The sequence below is a fragment of the Argentina anserina genome, chromosome 1 (genome assembly GCF_933775445.1).
Source record: "Argentina anserina chromosome 1, drPotAnse1.1, whole genome shotgun sequence".
NCBI classification, from domain to species: domain Eukaryota; kingdom Viridiplantae; phylum Streptophyta; class Magnoliopsida; order Rosales; family Rosaceae; genus Argentina; species Argentina anserina.
In genome coordinates this window covers 16296142-16316753 of record NC_065872.1, presented here as the reverse complement: position 1 = coordinate 16316753, position 20612 = coordinate 16296142, and the positions used below count along the sequence as shown (strand labels likewise).

The window sequence follows — 20612 nt, the reverse complement described above, 5'->3', positions numbered from 1 at the left end:
AGATATATATGTATGTATATATATATATATATATATATATATATATATATATATATGAGAGAGCTAGGGTTTTATATAGGGGTTTTTTGTCTTGCGAACAAAGAAATATACTAGAGAATAAGGAAAGAGAATCCCTTTAGATTTATGTCTAGAATCTAGATTATTGCTAAGATAATCCCTCTAGATTGTATCTTGTTAGGAAAGAGAATCCCTAATCTACAACATATATTCTCTGTTATTTTTCTTCCAAATATTGTTCCGTTAGGCAGATCTTACGGCGAGAAGAATATCTAATCATCTCTTCTATATATTGGCACGAGAATATAACATAATTTTCTTTCTCAAGTTCTGATGATAGTTTCTTGACGATAACGTTTTTAAATCTCTGTAGTTACTTGTGTAATCCCAGTGTCTAACAGGTGTTCTTAAACAGACAGAAAAAGTTTTGAGTATTCCAGGACTCCTGGTGTTGAAACGTGTAGTCGAGTGTTGGTAAATTTTAGTTTTTAATAGTTGTTAGTGGCAACAGTTTTGGTAAACTCAAAACTAGCTTGTGTTGTAGGCAGATCTATTCATGAAAGATTATTTTGACCAACAACTCTAATCAGTCTAATGTCCATTTGTCACTGGAATGACCCGTACTTCTTGAACTGGCTTGAAACTACTTGCAGAAATATGTGAGATTTACTTCAATCCTATCTCATAGCTCAACCTACTCTTATCTTTTTGCTGCAGCTCATATATGCCGTCGGAAATTCAAATCCATCCACCTCAACTGCCACGAAATCTTTCCTTCAAACAGAAACATCCTATCCATCCCCAGATCAATTTTGAATTTGGGGGTTCAGGAACATAACTCTACAGCCGTCCATCCTGTGATTCGTCACAATGGCAGAAAATTTGGGATGATCTGAAATCCTTGCTGCTGGCCCCAAGCTCTTTAAGATGGTCTACATCTACTTTAATTCACAAGCATTTCCCAACATCACTGCTCAAAAGCTGTAGGATGGTTGCACCATAAAAGATATAAAGAATCAAAGTGCTTGCCTCCATAACTAGATCATGCACTGAAAACCTTCCGCACAGACGCTATTGGAAATACGGGCACTCTGCTTCTCTGAGTCAGGGGTCTGGTCTTTGCTCCAGCATTTTATCCTCATCAGTTCAGTTTTGATTGTTCTATGGATTTTTTACTCTTCAAAGCTAAAAACATAAATACGTCAAACATCCAGAAAACACAAGAAATCTCCACTCAACTCTTTATCAGCAGTAGTTTTAGTTGAAGATTAAACGAAACAACAAATACCATAGCTGTAAATTGTGGAGGACAAGGAACTGTCCTAACTTAGAAACCACTAGAAGGGAAATCTTTATGAAAATTCATGTAATTATGATCTCAAAACCACATACCGCTGCTCTTTCCCATCAACGTACAGTTTTCGCACAAATAAAATGTATTCAAACAAATCATATATATTCCTTTATCTTCCAACTAGGATAAGTGTCAACAACCATTCGTATATTCGAAAGAATCATGAGCAGATGCAGCCATTCGTATGTTTAGGTCATTGCTGATCTCACCCTTCAAGAAGGGCCAACTTATATTTGTATCACTTTGTAGAGTAAACAATTGCCTGTCCATACCTCATCTACACATTTGCTTATTAAGAACATTAGCAAACTCAGAACAAGATAAAGAAGGTGCTTAAGAGTTTCCGAGATGGAAAAAGGATGAAATGACAAGCTTACATAGCTACAAGAGAATTATGTTTTGTGCGCGCCATGTGTCCGTGAAGCCCAAATTCCAAAAACAAGAAACCAAAAGACAAATAATATTGCCCAATACCGTGCCGGTCCATACTTGATTCTTGTGAGCACAAACTGCGTTATATAAAAGATGAGGTTATTACTTAAAAAAAACAATGAGGTTATAAATGTGATTTACAATTTATATCTTGACAACTTCCCAGGTCTTACACGTACAAATGAATCTGAGTTAAAAAACAAAACAAAAAAGGAAATGACTACATTCTAACCTAGTCAACCTGCATAACTAAATTTACCCTGAAACTTAAATCGGAAAGAGGGCAAGATTATTCTTTTCATTTCATTTCTTAAGATAAACTGTTATTAACTAATATGAGCAAGTCCATAGTCGGGACAAGGACTAATGTTACACACCGACAGGTTTTTGTTTATTACTAATCAAAGTACCACTGACAGATTCCGGTAGAGGAAGATGAAAACAACTTGAAAATATTAGTGCATAATGCATATTCCCACCATTAACAGTGTGAAATAACTTCAGCAAGTACCACTTTCTAATTATTGTGCACAACACACTGATCATCAGTGAGAGCCAAAAAGAACCCACTCATGTTTAATATCAGTGTAATGCTAAGTATTGGTAGCTATAAAAAGGGTGCTATTGGGGAGGATTGTTGTAGTATAGCAAACATAGAAACACAAAAGTAATACAATTATGGCACGTTTACTTACTCGGAATGGAATTAATATGGAATAGGAATCAGAAGGAATGTAAGACGGAATGGAATAATATGGAGGAATAGGAAAGAAACTAGTTACGATTGTTGTTGTTTACTTGTAATAAGGAATCGGAATTAAATTTAAGTTAATTACCAAAATACCCTTTTACAAATAGGAAAAAACTCTCTTTAGTGTTTTCTTTACAACACTTGATCAAAATATGTATTTAAGTAGGTCATTTTGTACCTATGACTAATTAAGTAGAGGTTTATTAAGGTACTATGTATTGTCTACATGTCAAACCAAACACAACTAATATAAGTAGAGGGGTAAGGATATTTTTGGAAGAAAATGTTCATTCTCTCTCATTCCCACCTCCCCCCTTGGTATTACAATTCCATGACTTTTCCGGAATTGGAATGAATTTTGGAGGTGGGTCCCACCACGAATTCCATTCCTCTTGGCAAGTAAACGCCAGAATGGAATTGATTCCAGCGGAATACAACTCCATTCCAAGTAAGTAAACATGCCATTAAGGCAAACAGCAGCAAAACAAAAGCGCAACTTCCCAAATTAATGAGAAACTGATATTGAACTCTATCTTTACATGTATTCTCCTCATCCCAAGCTCCCTCAAAGACCTTTCTATTTACCTACTCCGAAAAGCCTTAAAGTTCTTTGTTCCGTTACTAAATTAAAAATATCCCAATTCATAAGATCATACGCCTTTTCAAAGTCAATTTTAAAAGATAAACTCACTTTCCTTTTTTTTCTTCTTTCATTCCCTCCACATCCTCATTTGCTATTTAAATCGAACAATTTATGTACAAGGTGGAGCGAAAAAAAAAGGAACCAAACTTGAATAATGTACTAGATGTCTTAAAATCAATTGAACACCACAAACATGTTTTACTAAACTGAAATTTCTGGCTTGAGTTTATTTTTAAGGCAAATAAATTACAATGACTACAAAAACTTTGTTTATCTTGGCACACCTTCCAAGTCTTGATAGGATTGGCAATCATTGTTCCCAAGGGCATAATAAGGGGAGGAATACACAGATTGGAAACTCAAGATCTGTTACTGAAATGGACTTTGAGAAGCAATAATCTTTGAACCAGTCTTTGAAGGGAGACAGACCCATTCTATAGGTGAAGGTATGCCAGTGGGGATGTCTAATTTGAATAAAGTGAAGACTGGCAGTAGATGTCATGATGAATTTGGTGCTTTTGCAGCATCAACCCTTACAGAGAACCTCTTAGAAGCTGAAAATCAATAGGTTGTGAATCATAGGTGTGCATTTCATCTTTTTAATTCTTCCGAACTTCCTAGCAGAATGGCCATAGGTACATAGAGCTTTAAGTATTTAGAAAGGTCGTGAAAAAAAAAAGACTAAAAAGAAGCATGTCATATCTGGAAATCAGCTCTCACGAGTCACAGATCCTTCCCAAAGGATCTAGGGTGTCTCTTCAAATTTTTAGGGAAATCTCAACCAAGAAGTAAACCAAGAATTCACTATAGCATTCATCATAGTTGCATATATTCCATGAGATATGCATAGTGAGACTCAAGATATAACACTTGGAATCATAGAATTAATTGAGCATATACGAATCAACGAAAATAAATTAAAATTATGCAAATATAAGTATAGAAGGGATGTAATAGACAAAAAAACAAAAGGTATAAGCTACTTACAAATCGGAAAAATACCACAACCGTTAAAGCACAAATTCCACCCAGGAGAATATGAAGACCACTTCTGGCAGTTTTCTGCAAATTGAACAAGAGTTCGCCATCAAAAAGTAATTCATGCATTGTGATAAAATGATAAAAACATAGTGCAATAGAGGATATTATTGAAAAATGACCTAATTGGAAAGACAAGGAAGTTGAAAGGGCGCATGCTTTAATCCAAAACAAAGACATGAATTTTTAGTTTAATGGTCCTTAGGTACTGATTGATTATTGATAATCTGAATAGAAAGGTTAGGCTTTTAAATATATCTTTATAATACCTCTTTTGGTACAGGTGCAAGTAAGATATTGCAAATTGGAAGGTTTACAGGAGAAGACCTGTCTGTCTTTCTCCTCCATAGTGCGTGATGTGCAAATATGGAGCAGAGAGTGTGGACTGCTTACTGTTGTGCAGTTTAATAGCTCTATCCCTTCGGGTGAGGATGCTGAGGGGGTCTGCATTGGTCATCCAAAATGAGTGTGTGGCTACATTTTGGGGTGAAGAAGGGTATGGTTGTGGGTAGATCTAGGGTAATAGCGAAATTCGTAGAAATATGGGCAGAAAGGAAAGAAGGTTATCTGAAATTTGGTCATATTTCTACAATAACCCTCTCTCTCTCTCTCTCTCTCTCTCTCTCTCTCTCTCTCTCTCTCTCTTTTCCACAAGTTTTGGTCAGAAAAGGTTAGCCAGATTTTTTAGGGTCTGGACCTAAGGAGTCTAAGACTTTAGTCATACAGAACATGTACACGAAACATGCCCAGTATGATTGTACAAGGAAAGTACCATAATATTACTGTAAAGCAATAATTTTGGACCACTATGGTATGCTCTTACAAATTGTGAGTTGATCGACATTCTATGAGCAAAGAAGACCAAAGAAAATGATAAGAATTAACACACTTGTTAGTTCAAAATTCCATGTAGAAAGTGGCAGCTTAAAGAACACGATGATAGATAAGTCACGAAGTATAGTATTTGGCAGCATTTTCCAAAACCCAAAATGTCACTCTAGTACTCTACTACTAACTTGAATCACTACAGTCAAAGATTTCAATAGTAAGATTAAATATCTTACTGATATACTACCGAAGAGCTGAACTAATTCTGCAACACCAAACTATTCCTTGAGCTACAAGTTATTTTTCTTCAAGTCCAGGTATATATTCTAATTGTATAAAGTTTTCATTCCTAAAATGACTGGTGCTCAACCACAAACAAGCTTGAACAAATGAAAAGACAGCACTTTCATATCCAATATTATCTCTTCACTGCTCTGCTGTCAAGTTGACTTATGCTTATGTTTTTGAGAAAAAAAGTTCGGGTTGACTAGCAGGTACAGATGTATGAAGGAAGTTCCACACAAAGGGTAAGGAATTGAAATGAAACTATTACCTAAGACATCTTATAATAAACTTACATAAGAAGAAAATTGACAAACCTTCCCAACATGAGGAGCTAAAAGCCACGCCACAGTAACGGTAAGTAGCCCTGTGGCAAGCAGGATAGCAGTAGCTTCCACAGCCCATTTGGTTGCACGACTTTCAACAGGGACAATGGCAGTATCGTGAGGTTCTTCTGATTCAACTTGTGAAACAGCAACAGAATTGCCATTTGCATTATTGTGTGGACTAAACCACAGGGAAATCTCACTCAGCCGTTGCCTTCGGATAGCTGCTACAGCATCCGGATCTACACCTGTACTTGTATTGGCATTTAGCGGATTGGTTTGCCCACTAGCAGTTCTTTCTCTCAATGACTCGTACTCTTTCAATGAAAGAAGAACCTTTTTTAAATCTGTACCTCTGATATTCTTAGAAACACGTCCGCAAATTTCACAAACAGTGGATCCATGGTTGATAAACCATTTGAGTGCACATGAATAGTGCACTAGAGCAAGGTCGTTTTTGCAAGAGCAGCCAAGCTCCAGTAAAGTGTCCTGATGCTGACAAGCACCCATTTCTATATCAGCACTACAAATGAAAACTTCCCCGTCAGGGCCTATAAACTCCAAAAACCTAGATTCTTGTCCAACATTTTTCTTGACAGAACTATCACTTTCAGCATCTTTCAGGGCTACCTTGCTGTCATGATTTACTTCCATGTGGCTCATGCATGCTTCTTGTAAAGGGGGAGTGATACCTAAAAACTCTAATGCTGCATCTCCCCTTTTGTCAGATTCAGCACAATGACACACGCGACAAGTAGGCAATCCAGCCTCCTTGTCTAGACTGTGGCGAGGGTGAGTCCCTAGATTATCACTCTGTCTAGGCAAGCCATCTCCCTCACTGACTCCACTTTCAGCTAGTGAAAAGCTTTCCTTGCCCATCGAACCAGTCACGGCTTTACTGCAAGTTACTCCACCACTTCATTCCGTATATACTTCCCTACTCCAGGCTAACGAGGCCAACTCTCCATTGTGTACTCTAAGACATAAGATAATCATTACCATTCCAGTAAAAAGTCGACAGGGATCGAAAGTTCTGTCCCAACTCCCAACCCTCAAAGCAGCGTACCCCTTTAAGCATAATCAAAAGGTCTTGCTGCAAGAGAGGATCTTGGTAAAGACACTGAAGGGTGTAAAGTATACAACCTTACTATATGGTTCGTGTAGAACGACTATAAACCCTGTTACTGTTAAATCCGGCTGACAATCAAACAACAGCTGCACGAGAGATATGCCAGAGTCATGTGCAGAACATACCAAACTAACACAAGACAAGACATTGCTCTCTATCTATATTGGTTTATATAGTATAAATTTAGTAACCAACAACATAATATCACAGCGAATCGTCTACAATTCGACATCAGTAACAATATAATTGCTAAAATGAAACACAGCAATTGATCCTCTGGCAATGAGTATCAAAGGAGAAATAAGAAAGCATATAAACAAGTTCAACACAAGTATCATCAGTTTCTAATGAGGAGCGAGATATACCCACCAGAATTGCAGACCCAGAAACCCGAAATAGAAATTGAAACTCAAATTGGTAGGATCTTAACTCTTAAGACACAATCAAGGGAAATGGGTAAAGAAACAAAGAGAAGAGAAAGGAAGAAAGGGCACATACATTGGGTGGGGTGTAAGGAGAGATTCAAGTCTCGGAGGTGGAACTCTGGGACTTCCTACTTTTGTTCTATCTTCCTGTATACTTCGAGTCGAAGTCACTCGTGGCACTACTTTGCCGAAGTGATATTCCAAGTGCTTCGGAAGGAATTTTTTTTTTGGTTACGAGAAGCTACTCTTTTTGTAACTAAGGAAATCCCCAACTCCACTACAATAACGAGAAACTCTGTCAACAGTTTCACGAAAAAATAGATTTACAAGAAATACTCATGCCAGGAAAATGATAAACTAAAGTGATAAGGCTTTACTATAAGCAGTAAGGGTTAAGGACGCTAGGGTTTCTAGCCATCGACAATTCGTTTCTCTGCTTTCTTGTTCAAGTTTAGTCTTCTTATGTGGTGGAGTGTCATAGTGTTAGCAAAGTGGCGGCGTGGTTTGTGTTAGGTTCTGTAAATGATGGAGGCCATGGTCGACGATCTGGCGTCTAAATTGGTGATTTCAGAGAAGGTAGATCTTGAGGTAGTTCGGCTGGAAAATGTCGAGAAGTTCACAGTGAAGGAATTTTGGTCGGTCGGGAAACTATAGACTCAGAAGGATTACAACCAAGACGCACTTATTGTAATACTCCGAAATTTAATATTTATTATTTAGTACTCTAAGGTTATATTAACTTAGAATTAATTTAATTTTTCTTCTAATATTTCCTTTTAGAAATTAATGATACTAAGGTACATACTTTTAAAGATAGATAATTTCTTTTTGTAAGTATTAGACCACAATTTGAATACGTTAGCTCACATTCTTGCGTATACTGGATACTTTGTAATCGAGTTTAAGACTAATACTAATAGTATTATTTTTTATGCATTATATTAGTATTAGATAGTGCAAATATATTGAAAACCTTATGAAATAAATATACTAAATTCCTTTTACTTTTTAGAATAACACATATAAATGTGTTTGTTATATCTACATATATATATAATCCTTATGCCAATATGTTTTGAACCTAGTTGATTTATTTTTATGTTTTACCCAATCACACTACTTTTTTTCTTTGCAACAACCACACTAACTAGTTAGGTCGTCACTCAATATTAATTATTGAGAATGATAGGTGAGAATTGAATTTTTGTGTTCCTTCTTGGTTTATTTATAGTTGTGAGTTGCCTCAAGTTTTCTTCACACTTCAAAATCAGAAATCATGCAAGTCTAGAGTTCCCTTAGTTGATAGAAAACTCAACCATCCAATGTTTCTCAAGCTAAAATTATAGCATTCACTCTTTCTCTTTTAAACAAGTTTATTCTTTAGTAAAGTAATTCAACTTTGGATCCACATCAAAACCTTCTTTTCACCCCTGAAACTTCAAGGTAAGTACATCTTACATCCTTATAATCTTTTGCCTTTTAAGATTTATCAAAGTGCATAGCTAAGGATAAAATAGAAAAGACCATGTTTTGGTAAGAGTTATATTTCCGTATTTTATATCATCTTATTTTGTCCAAGATAACAATAGCATTACATTCCTCATGAAAAATGCTTCAATTTAGGCTTTTGAATCACTCAAAAATATTTAGAAATGAAGAAGTTATGGCTAATCAAAGTTAGAGTTAATAAACTCACTGAAATTTTTTTTGTAGCACTCACAACTTTAAAAACTCTTATCTCACTCATTTCTTAACCATCTTCCACAAACTTTATATCAAATTAAATTATAAGACCTCTAATTTTAATCTGGAAAGTTTCAGAAGAAATGATAAATTTTTTGTTACAAGTAGAATATGTAAACATCAAAGATGATAACTTGATGATCGATTTCTGCACTGCTACTGTGTTTGAACTTTTTTGGCCTCAATGAATTTGAACTTGATTGTATGACTTATCTTATTGGATCCCTTACGAAAAATCTTTGAATATTGATTAAGTTATCGATACGGAAAGTCGACGGACTTTGACACTATTATTTGAATGACAATTGCTACTTTGAACAATGACTTTCTTCATTATGGGAGACATGACTACTAATCCTTTGAATACTAACTAATATTATCTAATTACTTTTAATTTAAAGTACATTTACTTTATTTGCACATTTACTTTCAAGTTTATTAACTTGTTTATTTCATGCTTACATTGAGTTATTGATAAGTATTTATATCTTGGTGTGAGATTATATATATATATATATATATTTTTATAAGTATTTAAATATTGTCTTAATTAATAAACTTTGTGATATTCTATTGACGTTATTGAGTTGGAGGTGTGAAGCCGGGTGATTAGTACTACCACGTCTGTGCTTAAGTAAATTGCTGGTAAAATTATTTTGTGCTTTGTGAGTTAGCATTGGGCTCTAATCCTAACTGATAGTGCACTATTATACTCATAGGAGAATTGACCTTGAGTATACATACTTTGGTGTTGGCCTCGGTATGCTGAGGCTTATCCGTGTTTTGGGTAAACGTGAACCCTAACATGTGACTTTGTGATTAATTACCAGTTTTCTTGAAAATTCACACAATTGATTGAATATATTGATGTTGATATGTATATCTATATGCATAAGAGAGAATTCGTGTGACCAAATACACCTGGTTCTTGGTACATTTTACTTAGTTGTTCATATTTGAATTTCTCATTAGCCAAATTATTATAAAAATGTATTATGTACTTACTCGGTATGTGTTACTCATGATGCTACACAATCTTATTTTCAGGTAATGAGTAGATGCTTGGGGAATAAGATGAATCTACTAAATAAAATGATGGTTTTTCTTCAAATTTAGCGAGACTCATGTATCTTCGCTAAATTTCAGTATTTCTAAGTCCGTTGTAATATAAAATAACTCTGATTTTGCTTCCTAATAAAAGTATTATGCAGACATATATTTCTATCAGTTTTATTAAGAAAATTTTATTGGTTTTAAAGTCACACATTTGCGACGATGGATTTGGATGGAGTTGTATCCAAAACATAAAGAAACGAAATTGTTGTTAGAATATGAGGACCTTCCTTATTTATGCTTTTAATGTGGTTGTCTTTCGCATGTTGGGAATGGTTGTGATTTTCGAAACCAAGGAGCAATCACAAAGCCCATGTATGGTCGATGGAAAAGTTTGTCAAATGGGATGTTTAGCATCGCCCTGGAAAATCCTTTGCAAGGAGTTCTTTTGGATTAAACATCACAAAACCGGGTTGGAAAATCTCAACACAGGATCCCTCCCTCTCAAGTACGACGAGATCAAGAAGTGAATTTGAAGAAAGATTGGAAAATTTCATGGTGGTTGATTCCGACGAAGAGGCGGAGGATCAATTGACCTTGCCAGCACCGAAAAGGCAATGCATTAATCTGGGAAGAGCAATGACCCCTTCCTTGTTGGGAGGGATGAAAGAAGGGAACATCTCATTTGCGGATTTGAGGGCTATTTCGAGATCCCCTTCCTTTAGTAGTGTGTTTGAAAAGTCGATTGAGGAAAGAAATAAATATTCTACAGCTATCTCTTCTAAAAAGGAGGGATCCTTGTCTAAATTGTTTTTAAGCGGGCGAACTTCTCAAACTATTAAGAATCTAGACTGCTTGATGGATTTGGATCTGAATTTGGACGTCATTTCTATTGGGCCTGGAGCGGGCCGGGTAGAGAGTGATCTGGATCTAGTTAAAAAAATTAAAGAGGAAAGCTATTCAGGGAGAAACCAACGATCTTGTTAAATATCCAGCAGGTGTGTGGTAAGACCTATTCTTCACGTAGATGGAGGAAGAAGGTTGAGAGTCATGTTTCTGAGTCCCGATTGGTGCACAAGAAGCTGAAGGTTAATGGAGGGGATAAAACTAGCAACTCGAAGAATGGTTTCCCTATGGGGCGTGGTAGAAGAAGAAGAGGGCTTGCTGGCAGGGCAGAGAAGGTTGAGGCGAGTAGGAAGGAAACCAATTCAATGTCTGAAAAGATACAATCTGTGATGGGTCTTGGAGATCAGACCCATCACGAGCAATGATAGTCCAAAGTTGGAATGTGCGGGGATTGGGGAACCCACACAATTCCCAGGCTCTTTAGCGTCTGATTCGAACGCGTTCTCCCGACATCATGTTTCTGATTGAGACGAAGAAAAGAAAGGAAGTCATGGAAGATATATGTGTATAGATGGGTTTCAAAAATTGCTTTGGAGTAGATAGCGTAGGGAAGGAGGGAAAAAGTGGCGGGTTAGTTATGGCTTGGAAATCAGAGGTGAAGGCAGATTTGATTGGTTGGTCGAAGGCGCATATGGATATCTATGTTTACACAGAGAAGGGTCCCTTACGGCTAATCGGCTTCTATGGGAATCCAGACACCACTCAACGAGCTACCTCTTGGGAGCTCCTACAGAGATTTAATTAAACGATTCAAGGTTTATGTATATTTATAGGAGATTTTTATGAACTTCTTCATTAGTGAGAAAATTGGTGGTAGATTAAGACCAGCGACTCAAGTTCGTAATTTTGTCGAAGTAGTGGAAGATTGTGGTTTACTAGAGATCCCCTTTTCGAGACCTATGGTTACTTGGTCTAAAGGTAATACGATTGTCACGCCCCGGGACAATTCCGGGACCGGTATGCAACAGTATTCACCGTATCCCCGAATTAATAAGCAACTGACACGTCAAACACGACGTGTCGACTACCTATCAATCGAAACTACAAGACTATGAAGAAATAAAAAATAAAAAATAAACTGATAGTACAGCACGATAAGTAAACGAAATATAAACGAAAATAAAAAAAACGCGGAAGGTAGCAATGTAAGACTCAAACGTCAAACAAAGAACAAGTCTAAGTCTTAAGGGCCAACTCGGTCCAACAAGAAGGTAAATAACTAGGTCGGAAGACAATTGCGTCAACCGGATCCAACTCGGAGATCGGGAAGCTGGACACTGTGAAGATCCTTGGGTCTGGACAACAAACAACAAGCCTCGAATGCAATCAAACTACTAGCCTCCAGACCAACGCCACTAGATACCTGCAAAACAGGGGGTGAGCACTCATCCTCGCTAACCCGTTTTAGGGCTGATACCCTACCGAGGTAGGGTTTGAAAACGAAGAAAAATAAGATAAGAGTGAAATGTTTAAATGTAGAAACATATAAATGAGCGGCCAAGTAGGAAGTGAGAAAATGGAGTGAAGGAATAACCAAAACGACGTTTGGTTATTTATAGGCAGGAAGATATCCATACGCGCAAAATGGAGCTAACACCACGGTCGGATGATATAATAAAGAAAACCACAGGATTATCGATACCCATTTAGGTGATCGGGGCCTCGGCTCACCTTCAGGTGAACTATGTGTCTAGTACTACCCATTCATGAGTCACGGTACTGGAAATCAGGACAACGGTACCACTCACGATAAAGTATATGGTGTCAGATATCAAGACAAGGGAATCACCATTAATACAGTATGGTGTCATCAGGGCAATGGGATCACCAATACTAAATAAGACACGTGTCAGATATCAGGACGACAGAATCACTAATAATACAGTATGCTGCCAGACATCAGGACAACAGAATCACCAATACTAAATAAGAAACAGTGTCGGATATGAGGACGACATAATCACCGATAATACAGTATGGTGTCAAACATCAGGACAATAGGATCACCAATACTAAATAAGACATCGTGCTAGATATCAGGATGACGAAATCACCGATAACGAAGCATGGTGCCGGATATCAAAAGAACGAAATCACCATATATTAAGTCTAATTGGTGTCAGACATTTGGGCAATGGAATCACCGTTATATTATATAGATAAATATTGTATGTGGATAATTTCTAATCTCTATTGGCATGTGCCACAATTCACCCAAGCGGGTGAACCGAGTACTATCTACTAGTTAATTATGAGTAATGGTACAGGAAATCAAGACAACGTGTACCACTCATAAATATTAAATTAATAAATATATTATCTAGTTTCGAGTGGGGGATCGAGACGTAGACTAAATTCACTATTTATAAATTATCTCGATAAATTTACTATCTAACTCGAGTGAAGTGCTCGAGACGTCGACTAAAGAAACGCATGAATAACGATAAATACGATAATGAGGAAATAAATTAAATAAAGTTGAGCATTACACAATTAAAATTGTCACTAACTAGGAAAGATAACGGCTCACCGTAGCGGGTGGCTCATCCCTTACCTGATATAGTAGTGCCGAAGTCCACGCCCCAAATCTCGCTCCTCGTGCTCCGCGTAGAATCGCGTCCCTCGAGTTCGTCTTGTAGCTCAACAAGTAATGAAAATAGAATGTAAAGGTCACAATTTTTTTAGTCGATTTAGTAAATTATTGGCAATTTGACTAGATTGACCCTCCGAATCAAGGTCTCGGGTTGATCGGTTGATTTTTCTAAAGGTGAGTGTGAATTTATTTTATAGATATTTGTATCTTCGATTTAAGACGTGAAATTACCGCTAAATGAAAAGATTGAATTTATTTTTCTGGCATTTAAAACTCTCACGCTTAAGAGTTCCTCGATTTCTGATCTAAGCTTAACGTTTAACCGAAAAGCTAAAAGTACGCTTAGCAAAAAATACTAAAATCCCTTAATCCGATTTTAAATCGGAAATCTCAAAGTTAAAAAGGTTGAAATGAGATTTAAGTAGAAAGTAAATTAATTACTATTTAAGTAAAATAATAACTTTTCAACTTATTTATTGCTAGGGGCAAGACAGTAAATGTCAACAAGGGAATTTAGGTTATTTCACATTGGTAGTAAAACAAAAATGGTAACTCGGTAACAGTAAAAACCAGGGTTTTTTACGCATGCATCGCATATCACGATTTCGGCCAAAACCTCAACTCCGATCAACCCAAAATCAGATGCAATTATACCAAACAAATTGAAACGACGTTACGAACACAACATCACCAAAATCAAAGGAATCAGAGTTTGATTGATACCTCAATGAAGCAACGGAAGAGATCTCATCGGCTCCGACGCTACTCTGCCTCCGTCTTAGCTGTTGCAACTCAATCGAGGTTTCCTCCAAGCTTCTGGCATCAATCTGATGCCTCGCAGTCCCCCCTTGAGCTTGGCTTGGTCATATATTTGAAGAGACACATTGGCCAGAGCGTCGAGTTCCACGACGGTCGTGACAACAAATGGGAAAGAGGGATTAGGCTTTGATCTCAGAAAATGCAAGGGAAATTATATTTCAAATTGAAGAAAGAAGGAAAATTTACAAAGAGAAGATTTGGAGTGATGGAGTTCAAGGATTCATCAGAACACTCCAAGAACACATTGTCGGCCTCAGTTCCTAACCTGAAGAAAATGGGCTCGAATCCCACATGCAATCATTGGGTTTTGTATAGGAGAAGGAGTGGGTCACGGGGGTGGTGGTCTCGCGGTCGGGAGAAGGCGCTGCTGGGTTACTCTGTTTTGTGTGGGAGAGAGAGAGAGAGAGAGAGAGAGAGAGAGAGAGAAGAGAGAAGAGAAATAAGAAGAGAACATAGAGAACTATGTGTGGGTGAACCTAGGGTGGGCTCTCCTTCCAAAGCAAAAAATCAATGGCCCAGATTGATTCGCTCAAATGGACGGTTGAAATTTGAAAACAGGAAATATGAATTTCTAAAAATACTATTTTAAAAGTAATTTTGTAAATGCGTGGAAATTAACCGAGCGTCAGAAAATATCCACGAATACTTCTGTTGGGCAAAAATGTGTAGAGAATATACCCAACATAATTTCGTTATATTTCATTATTTGGAAATAAAACTTTTTATTATGTTGTGTTCGATCCATTCAAGCAATTATGTCTTTTAATTACAACTCCTTATTTAAAGAAGTAAACCCTTTGATTCCGAATATGACGAAAATAACAAATGGAGAATGTGTGTGTTTGTTTGTTTTTGTGGTTGCACCCAAAAAATAAACGGGTTGCCTACGTACCCTGGGAGAGGGATCAAGCCACTCGTAGTTCTAGAATTCCAATGCGTGAATGACACATTGAAAGGCTATGATTTTGGAATGATATTTGTATTTGGGACCAATTTGGTGCAAGTGAACCAGGGATTGGATTTTGTGTTTGGGCTATGGGTTTAAAGCCCATGGATTTGATTTGGATTTGATTTGTGATTTGGGAGTGGATATGATTTTCTGGTGTTTGATGAATGTGACTACAGTCAGTGATTCATTTGGGACTAGCCGAATTTAACTGGTGGTGTCAGAGATTCTGTTTGGGCGAATTTGACTGGTGGTCAGGGATTCTATTTAGACATGTGGTTGCACCTAGTGGGCCGCTAGATTGCCTACGTACCCTTTGCGGGATCAAACCGACCGTAGTTCATTAGGAATTTTTGGTTTTGTACCAATTTTTTTATCCGACTGGGGTAAATATCATGAACCCATCGAATAATGATTCTTCCTGTGAAGACCCCGATATCATAGTGTCTTGCTGGATTAATTTGGGCACCCAAGTTTGTAGCGGGCCCAGCTTTTAGAATGGACCTCCAATGCTATCTTCTTCTTCACCACAATTTTCGAAAGCTTCTGAGAATAAGAGACGTGATCTCTTGATTTGATAAGCTCGAACCCGAATAGGATTAGGCTTTGCAGATGGAAACTCAGTGCATGACTCTGATTACAAAAAGGAGTCCTCAAGCTCTTTGCCCATATAAATGGAGGTGTGTTCCCAATTATTTCCAAATCATTCGATTTCTAGGTACTGAAGCTTCAACTAAGTCCATTTGATTCCAATTTGATACTTGCTTGTCTGACAAATTCTCTGTTATTTCATCTATCAGATTTGGTCGACTCAAGACTTTAACCATTTTGCTGAGAATTAGACTGTGCTACTTTGGAGAGATGGGCTTTTGGCGAACAACACAACTTTTACTGTGGACTTGTTGCCTCATGGCCATTGCTTGATTCACTCTTCTGCCTTTCATGTGTAGAAGCATTAATTTGAGTCGGTCTTCCCAGTAGGTATACGTTATCCTCATCTTATCTTGACAGCCAAACTCACTGCTTGAAACTTTCTAACTCCCAATCAAACTTTAGTTTTCAGATTCACACCATTTAGTATATTTGTTTTGTCTGAACATCCCACCGTTTGACAAACACACACACCAAATTGGTCCTCTCACTTATCTTGATATGCAGCCTAACATTGATTATATTTGTGCTTCCACCACCAAGTTTAATTGTCAATTGCTCATTTGCCTGAACATGCCACTGCTTGCACTCAATTTGATTCTCAACTAGATCATGGCTTTTTTTGAATTGGTCTTGCGATAGCTTTGTTTTCATCACTCCAACTTCTTCTAAGTGTAGTCTCTGATTAGCACATTTGCATTTAGAATTTGGAGTAGCTTCCTTCACTCAGGTCTTCGACATTACATAAACCTTGTTTCCCTTGACTTTACTTTTATGAACACCAGGCTAAACCACTATTTGTGAATGTTTTTGTTGTAGGTGAAATAAATTAGACAATCTGATATCTTGCTCAAAACACAAATAGACGGTGGTGAGTTTGTTTATGCCGAACTCTGCCGATACACCAATTTGAACACACACATCTTTATCACATATGCATCATTTTTGTCATGATATTGAGGAAAGTATGGTGGTTTCTTCCTCTCTCTCTTTTTTTTTGTGGGAAAAGGGTAGAATGTTAATGATATGTTGGTGGTATATTTGGGCTTGAGGGGATTTGGTGAGGATGTTTCTGGTGCTTGGTGCTTGAGGAGATTTTGTACTCGAGGGGATTTGCTTGAGGGGATTTGGTGAGGATATGCTTGAGGGGATTTGGCTTAAGAGGATGCACAACCATATTTTGATTTAATCTGCACTCATGGAGAAGTTGGCAAATATAAATAGAGATGAAGTTGTGAGACCATGGAGAGACGAGATACCTGAAATTGGAACTTCTGGTATTCTTCTAGGTAAGAATAAAACTCTTCAATCTACTATTTCACTCCTTCAATGCAGAAAAAAAATGAATATGCTTTCTTCTCTTTTTTGCTCCACCGTGTGCTCACCTCCCCTATTTTTTTCTCCTCCTTTTGTTGTGCAGCTTGTGCTCTTTAAATAGAGAGGCTGAGCAGATATCCACTGATCCAAATTTTGAATTTTCCATGAAGATAGCTATTGAAGATCCCCATCTTTTGGAAATGATTAACTAACATATCTTCAATTTGAATTTGGAAATCTCTCCTAACTTTGTTGGTTATGCATTCTGTTGGAAGAGTCAATTACACAGTCTTCTTCTGAATTTTGACTCCACCCAAAAACGTTTTGGATATGTATTCGTCAACTATTCAATATGTATTTACCTAATCATGTTTTATCATTCAACAACTTCCGCGCTCATGCATCGTATATGTAGCTGCCTTACATGTGCGGGGCTTGACCATTAACCTATTTTTTGTTTGTTAGGACATGAATCAACGTGGAGAACTTTATTCTGAACGTGTCTCTGGTAGAGATGGAAGAAAAATCATGAGTGCTCTAGAATATCAGAGGTCTCTTCCACTTAAATCAATCAAACTCACTATGTCACTTGAGAGTCGACCGACATGGGCTATTCAGGAAGACTTGCGTTCTGGTTTCCTCAAATTTGATCCTCGTTCAGAAGACCAAGTAATCAAACCATGTCCTAATTATGGCAGCTATTTTAAAGCTTGTACTCTGGAGAAAGTCAACAACAATGAAGATGGAGATGACAAGATGATAGTCGGAACTGATTTTTACCCCATAATGCACCAGATGTTACAAAAGAAACGAGACTGGGAGAATAATTTTTCATTTCGGGGACGCTCTCTTTTTACCTTCGGTGTATTGGAATGGACTGAAGGAGATTTCAATTTGAGCCTTTTTGGGTTAGTGAAGAATCATGTGGTGATATAGTGACTCAATCCTGGAAAGATAGTGTGGGTGGGGATCGATTGTAGAGAGATTGAATGTGATGGTCCAAGTGTTACAGAATTGGAATAACAAAAATGTTGGTAATGTTCTGAAGAAGATGCAGAATCTAAGAGAGGAACTTGATCACCTCCCTTTTGATTCTCTTGATGATGGGGGTGCAGGCGAAGATGAAGGATGTGAGAGAGGAGCTAGGCAAATACTCTGTGATAATGAGGAAATTTGGAGACAGTGATCTCGTATTGAATGGCTTAATGACGGTGATAGCAATACCATTTTTTTTCATAATTATGTAAAATCCAGGGCAGGCACGGATGCAGAGGTGGGCTGGGGTTTGCTGCGGCCCATCCCATTTTTTCAAAGGAAACCTAAATTATACTACATGTTAGAACATAAGAAAAAAAAGAAAATAAAAAATAGACTGAAAGTCGAGACTCCTTCTCTCATCCACCGTTCCACGACTATACTCTCTCTCCTCTCAGTCCTCTACAGTTTTTTATCTCTCTAAAACTCTAATCACTCTATTGGGAAAATCTTCATATTTAATCCTATTGATTAAGTATTCTCAGGTATATATCGATTGATTCATATCTATTTCTTATATTAGTTTTTTGGGTTTATTTGGCATATTTTTTCTAGGTTTCTTTATCAACACAAAATACATATGATAATTCATTTCACTTGAATCTCAGTCTTCTATCTTGTTCCAATAGGTGTAAGCTATCATTTCCATGTTGAAATTATCATTGCTATGCTACGAAGTCCTTCAAAAAGGTTTTGGGCTTCGCCCAAACTTAACACACCATATTCTTAAATCCTGGATCCGTCTCTGGGCCAGGGAATGGCAGAATAAGGTCACATGAATTTTTAACAGTGATGGCAGATGGCAGGATGAGGAGTATGGAATTCAATCAGCTTTTATTAACTATTTCCATTCCCTTTTCATGAGGAAATTATTCTCAATTCCATTCCTAATTCAACGAGTGCATATATGAATCAACTGTTGATGGCTCCGTTTTCTAGACCTGAAATTGAGCAGACTCTGAAGCAAATGGTTTGGATGGCATGTCGGCTGTGTTTTTAAAAAGGTATTGGAATGTGGTTGGAGATGATGTCTCAGAGTTATGTCTTCGAGTTCTAAATGATGGTAAGGAGTTTGGCCAATTAAATACAACTCTCATTGCTTTAATCCCTAAAGTGGAATATCCGACCAATGTTACTAACTTTAGACCAATTAGCTTGTGTAGTGTTGTGTACAAGTCGATTTTGAAGATCATTGTCAATAGATTCAAAGGAATTCTCCCCCAAATCATTTCCCCTTTACAGAGTGCCTTTGTTAAAGGCCGGCAAATACATGATAATGTCATAACTGCTTTTGAAATGATTCACTCGATAAGGTAGTTTTAAAGCTGGATATTAGCAAAGCCTACGATAGAGTGGAATGGACGTTTCTTGAGAATATGATGCTGAAGTTGGGTTTTGCGGCGAGTTGGGTCAATTTAATTATGTGACGTGTGAAGTCAATGAGTTTCTCAATTCTTTGGGAAGACAAGCCTTGTGGCCGATTTATTCCAACATGAGGCATCCGCCAAGGAGATTCGTTATCTCCGTTTTTGTTCTTGATAGTTTATGAAGGTCTTTCTTGTCTTCTCAAAAAAGCTGATCATGGGAGGCAAATACATGGTGTTTTTGTGTAGTTGGGAGCTCCTAGTATTTCTCATTTACTGTTTACGGATGATAGCATGATCTTTTCCAATGCATCTTTAGAGTATATTGAAGTCCTGAAGTAATGTCTTTTGTTATTGTAGACACATAAAATTTAATGAAGTAAATCATCTTCATTAAATAATTAAATCAACTAAGGACCCGACAAAATTGCACACGTGGCCCAAAAGTCAACAAAGTTAGTACGGATCCGAATAAAACTCGTGTCAGCACATAAACGGATGATCGTAATCGAAACTACGTGATTCCGAATTGCATCAGAAAATTGAATGTCATTGACGACTTGAAAATGGTAATCGGACATTTGATTAAATTAATAAATTTTTAATGGTCATAATTAAGTTAATTATTTTCTGTTTAATTTAGTTATGAGAATAACTAATTTTAAATTAATCAGAAAATACATATTGATTTAATTCTACAATTAAAGAATTTATTATTTTAGTGTCATTAAAATATTCTACAAAATAGAAACCTTGACACTATAAATACATCCTTTCAACATGAAGAGGAGAGGATTTTTTAGACTTGGAGAAGAAGGAGAGAAATCACTTAAGCAAGAATCACTCTCGACAAATCCTGAAGTCTCTCAAGTCCACGAAAATCATCAAATCCACGAAGAATCGTCAAGCTACCAAATCGCTTATTCTTCATCAAATCCAAATTCAACCTCAAGTCCACG

The 20612-nt window shown here is 37.1% G+C and overlaps 1 protein-coding gene across 7 annotated transcripts; it reads right to left on the bottom strand.

The window, feature by feature from the left end:
• Positions 1–1712: 1712 nt before the first annotated feature.
• LOC126799317 (uncharacterized) lies at positions 1713–7384 on the bottom strand. 7 transcript variants are annotated; one of them, XM_050526606.1, is made up of 5 exons: positions 7300–7384; positions 6816–6887; positions 5664–6648; positions 4186–4260; positions 1713–1881 (listed from the first exon to the last, which is right to left on the bottom strand). In XM_050526606.1, the coding sequence occupies exons 3-5, from the start codon at positions 6549–6551 to the stop codon at positions 1765–1767; spliced, it is 1080 nt and encodes a 359-aa protein (XP_050382563.1). In that variant the 5' UTR covers positions 6552–6648; positions 6816–6887; positions 7300–7384; the 3' UTR covers positions 1713–1764. The 7 variants fall into 7 exon arrangements, with proteins under 7 accessions (XP_050382563.1, XP_050382710.1, XP_050382788.1 ...); XM_050526753.1 differs by having other exon boundaries at positions 6739–6887; positions 7300–7365; XM_050526831.1 differs by having other exon boundaries at positions 6821–6887; positions 7300–7359.
• Positions 7385–20612: the final 13228 nt, after the last annotated feature.

Coding starts and splice junctions, on each gene's coding strand:
- LOC126799317 (XM_050526606.1), bottom strand. CDS start 6,551: ATGGGCAAGGAAAGCTTTTCACTAGCTGAAAGTGGAGTCAGTGAGGGA. Junction 4,261..5,663: donor TAGCTCCTCATGTTGGGAAG/GTTTGTCAATTT, acceptor TTCAATTTGCAG/AAAACTGCCAGAAGTGGTCT. Junction 1,882..4,185: donor TTGTGGTATTTTTCCGATTT/GTAAGTAGCTTA, acceptor TATATAACGCAG/TTTGTGCTCACAAGAATCAA.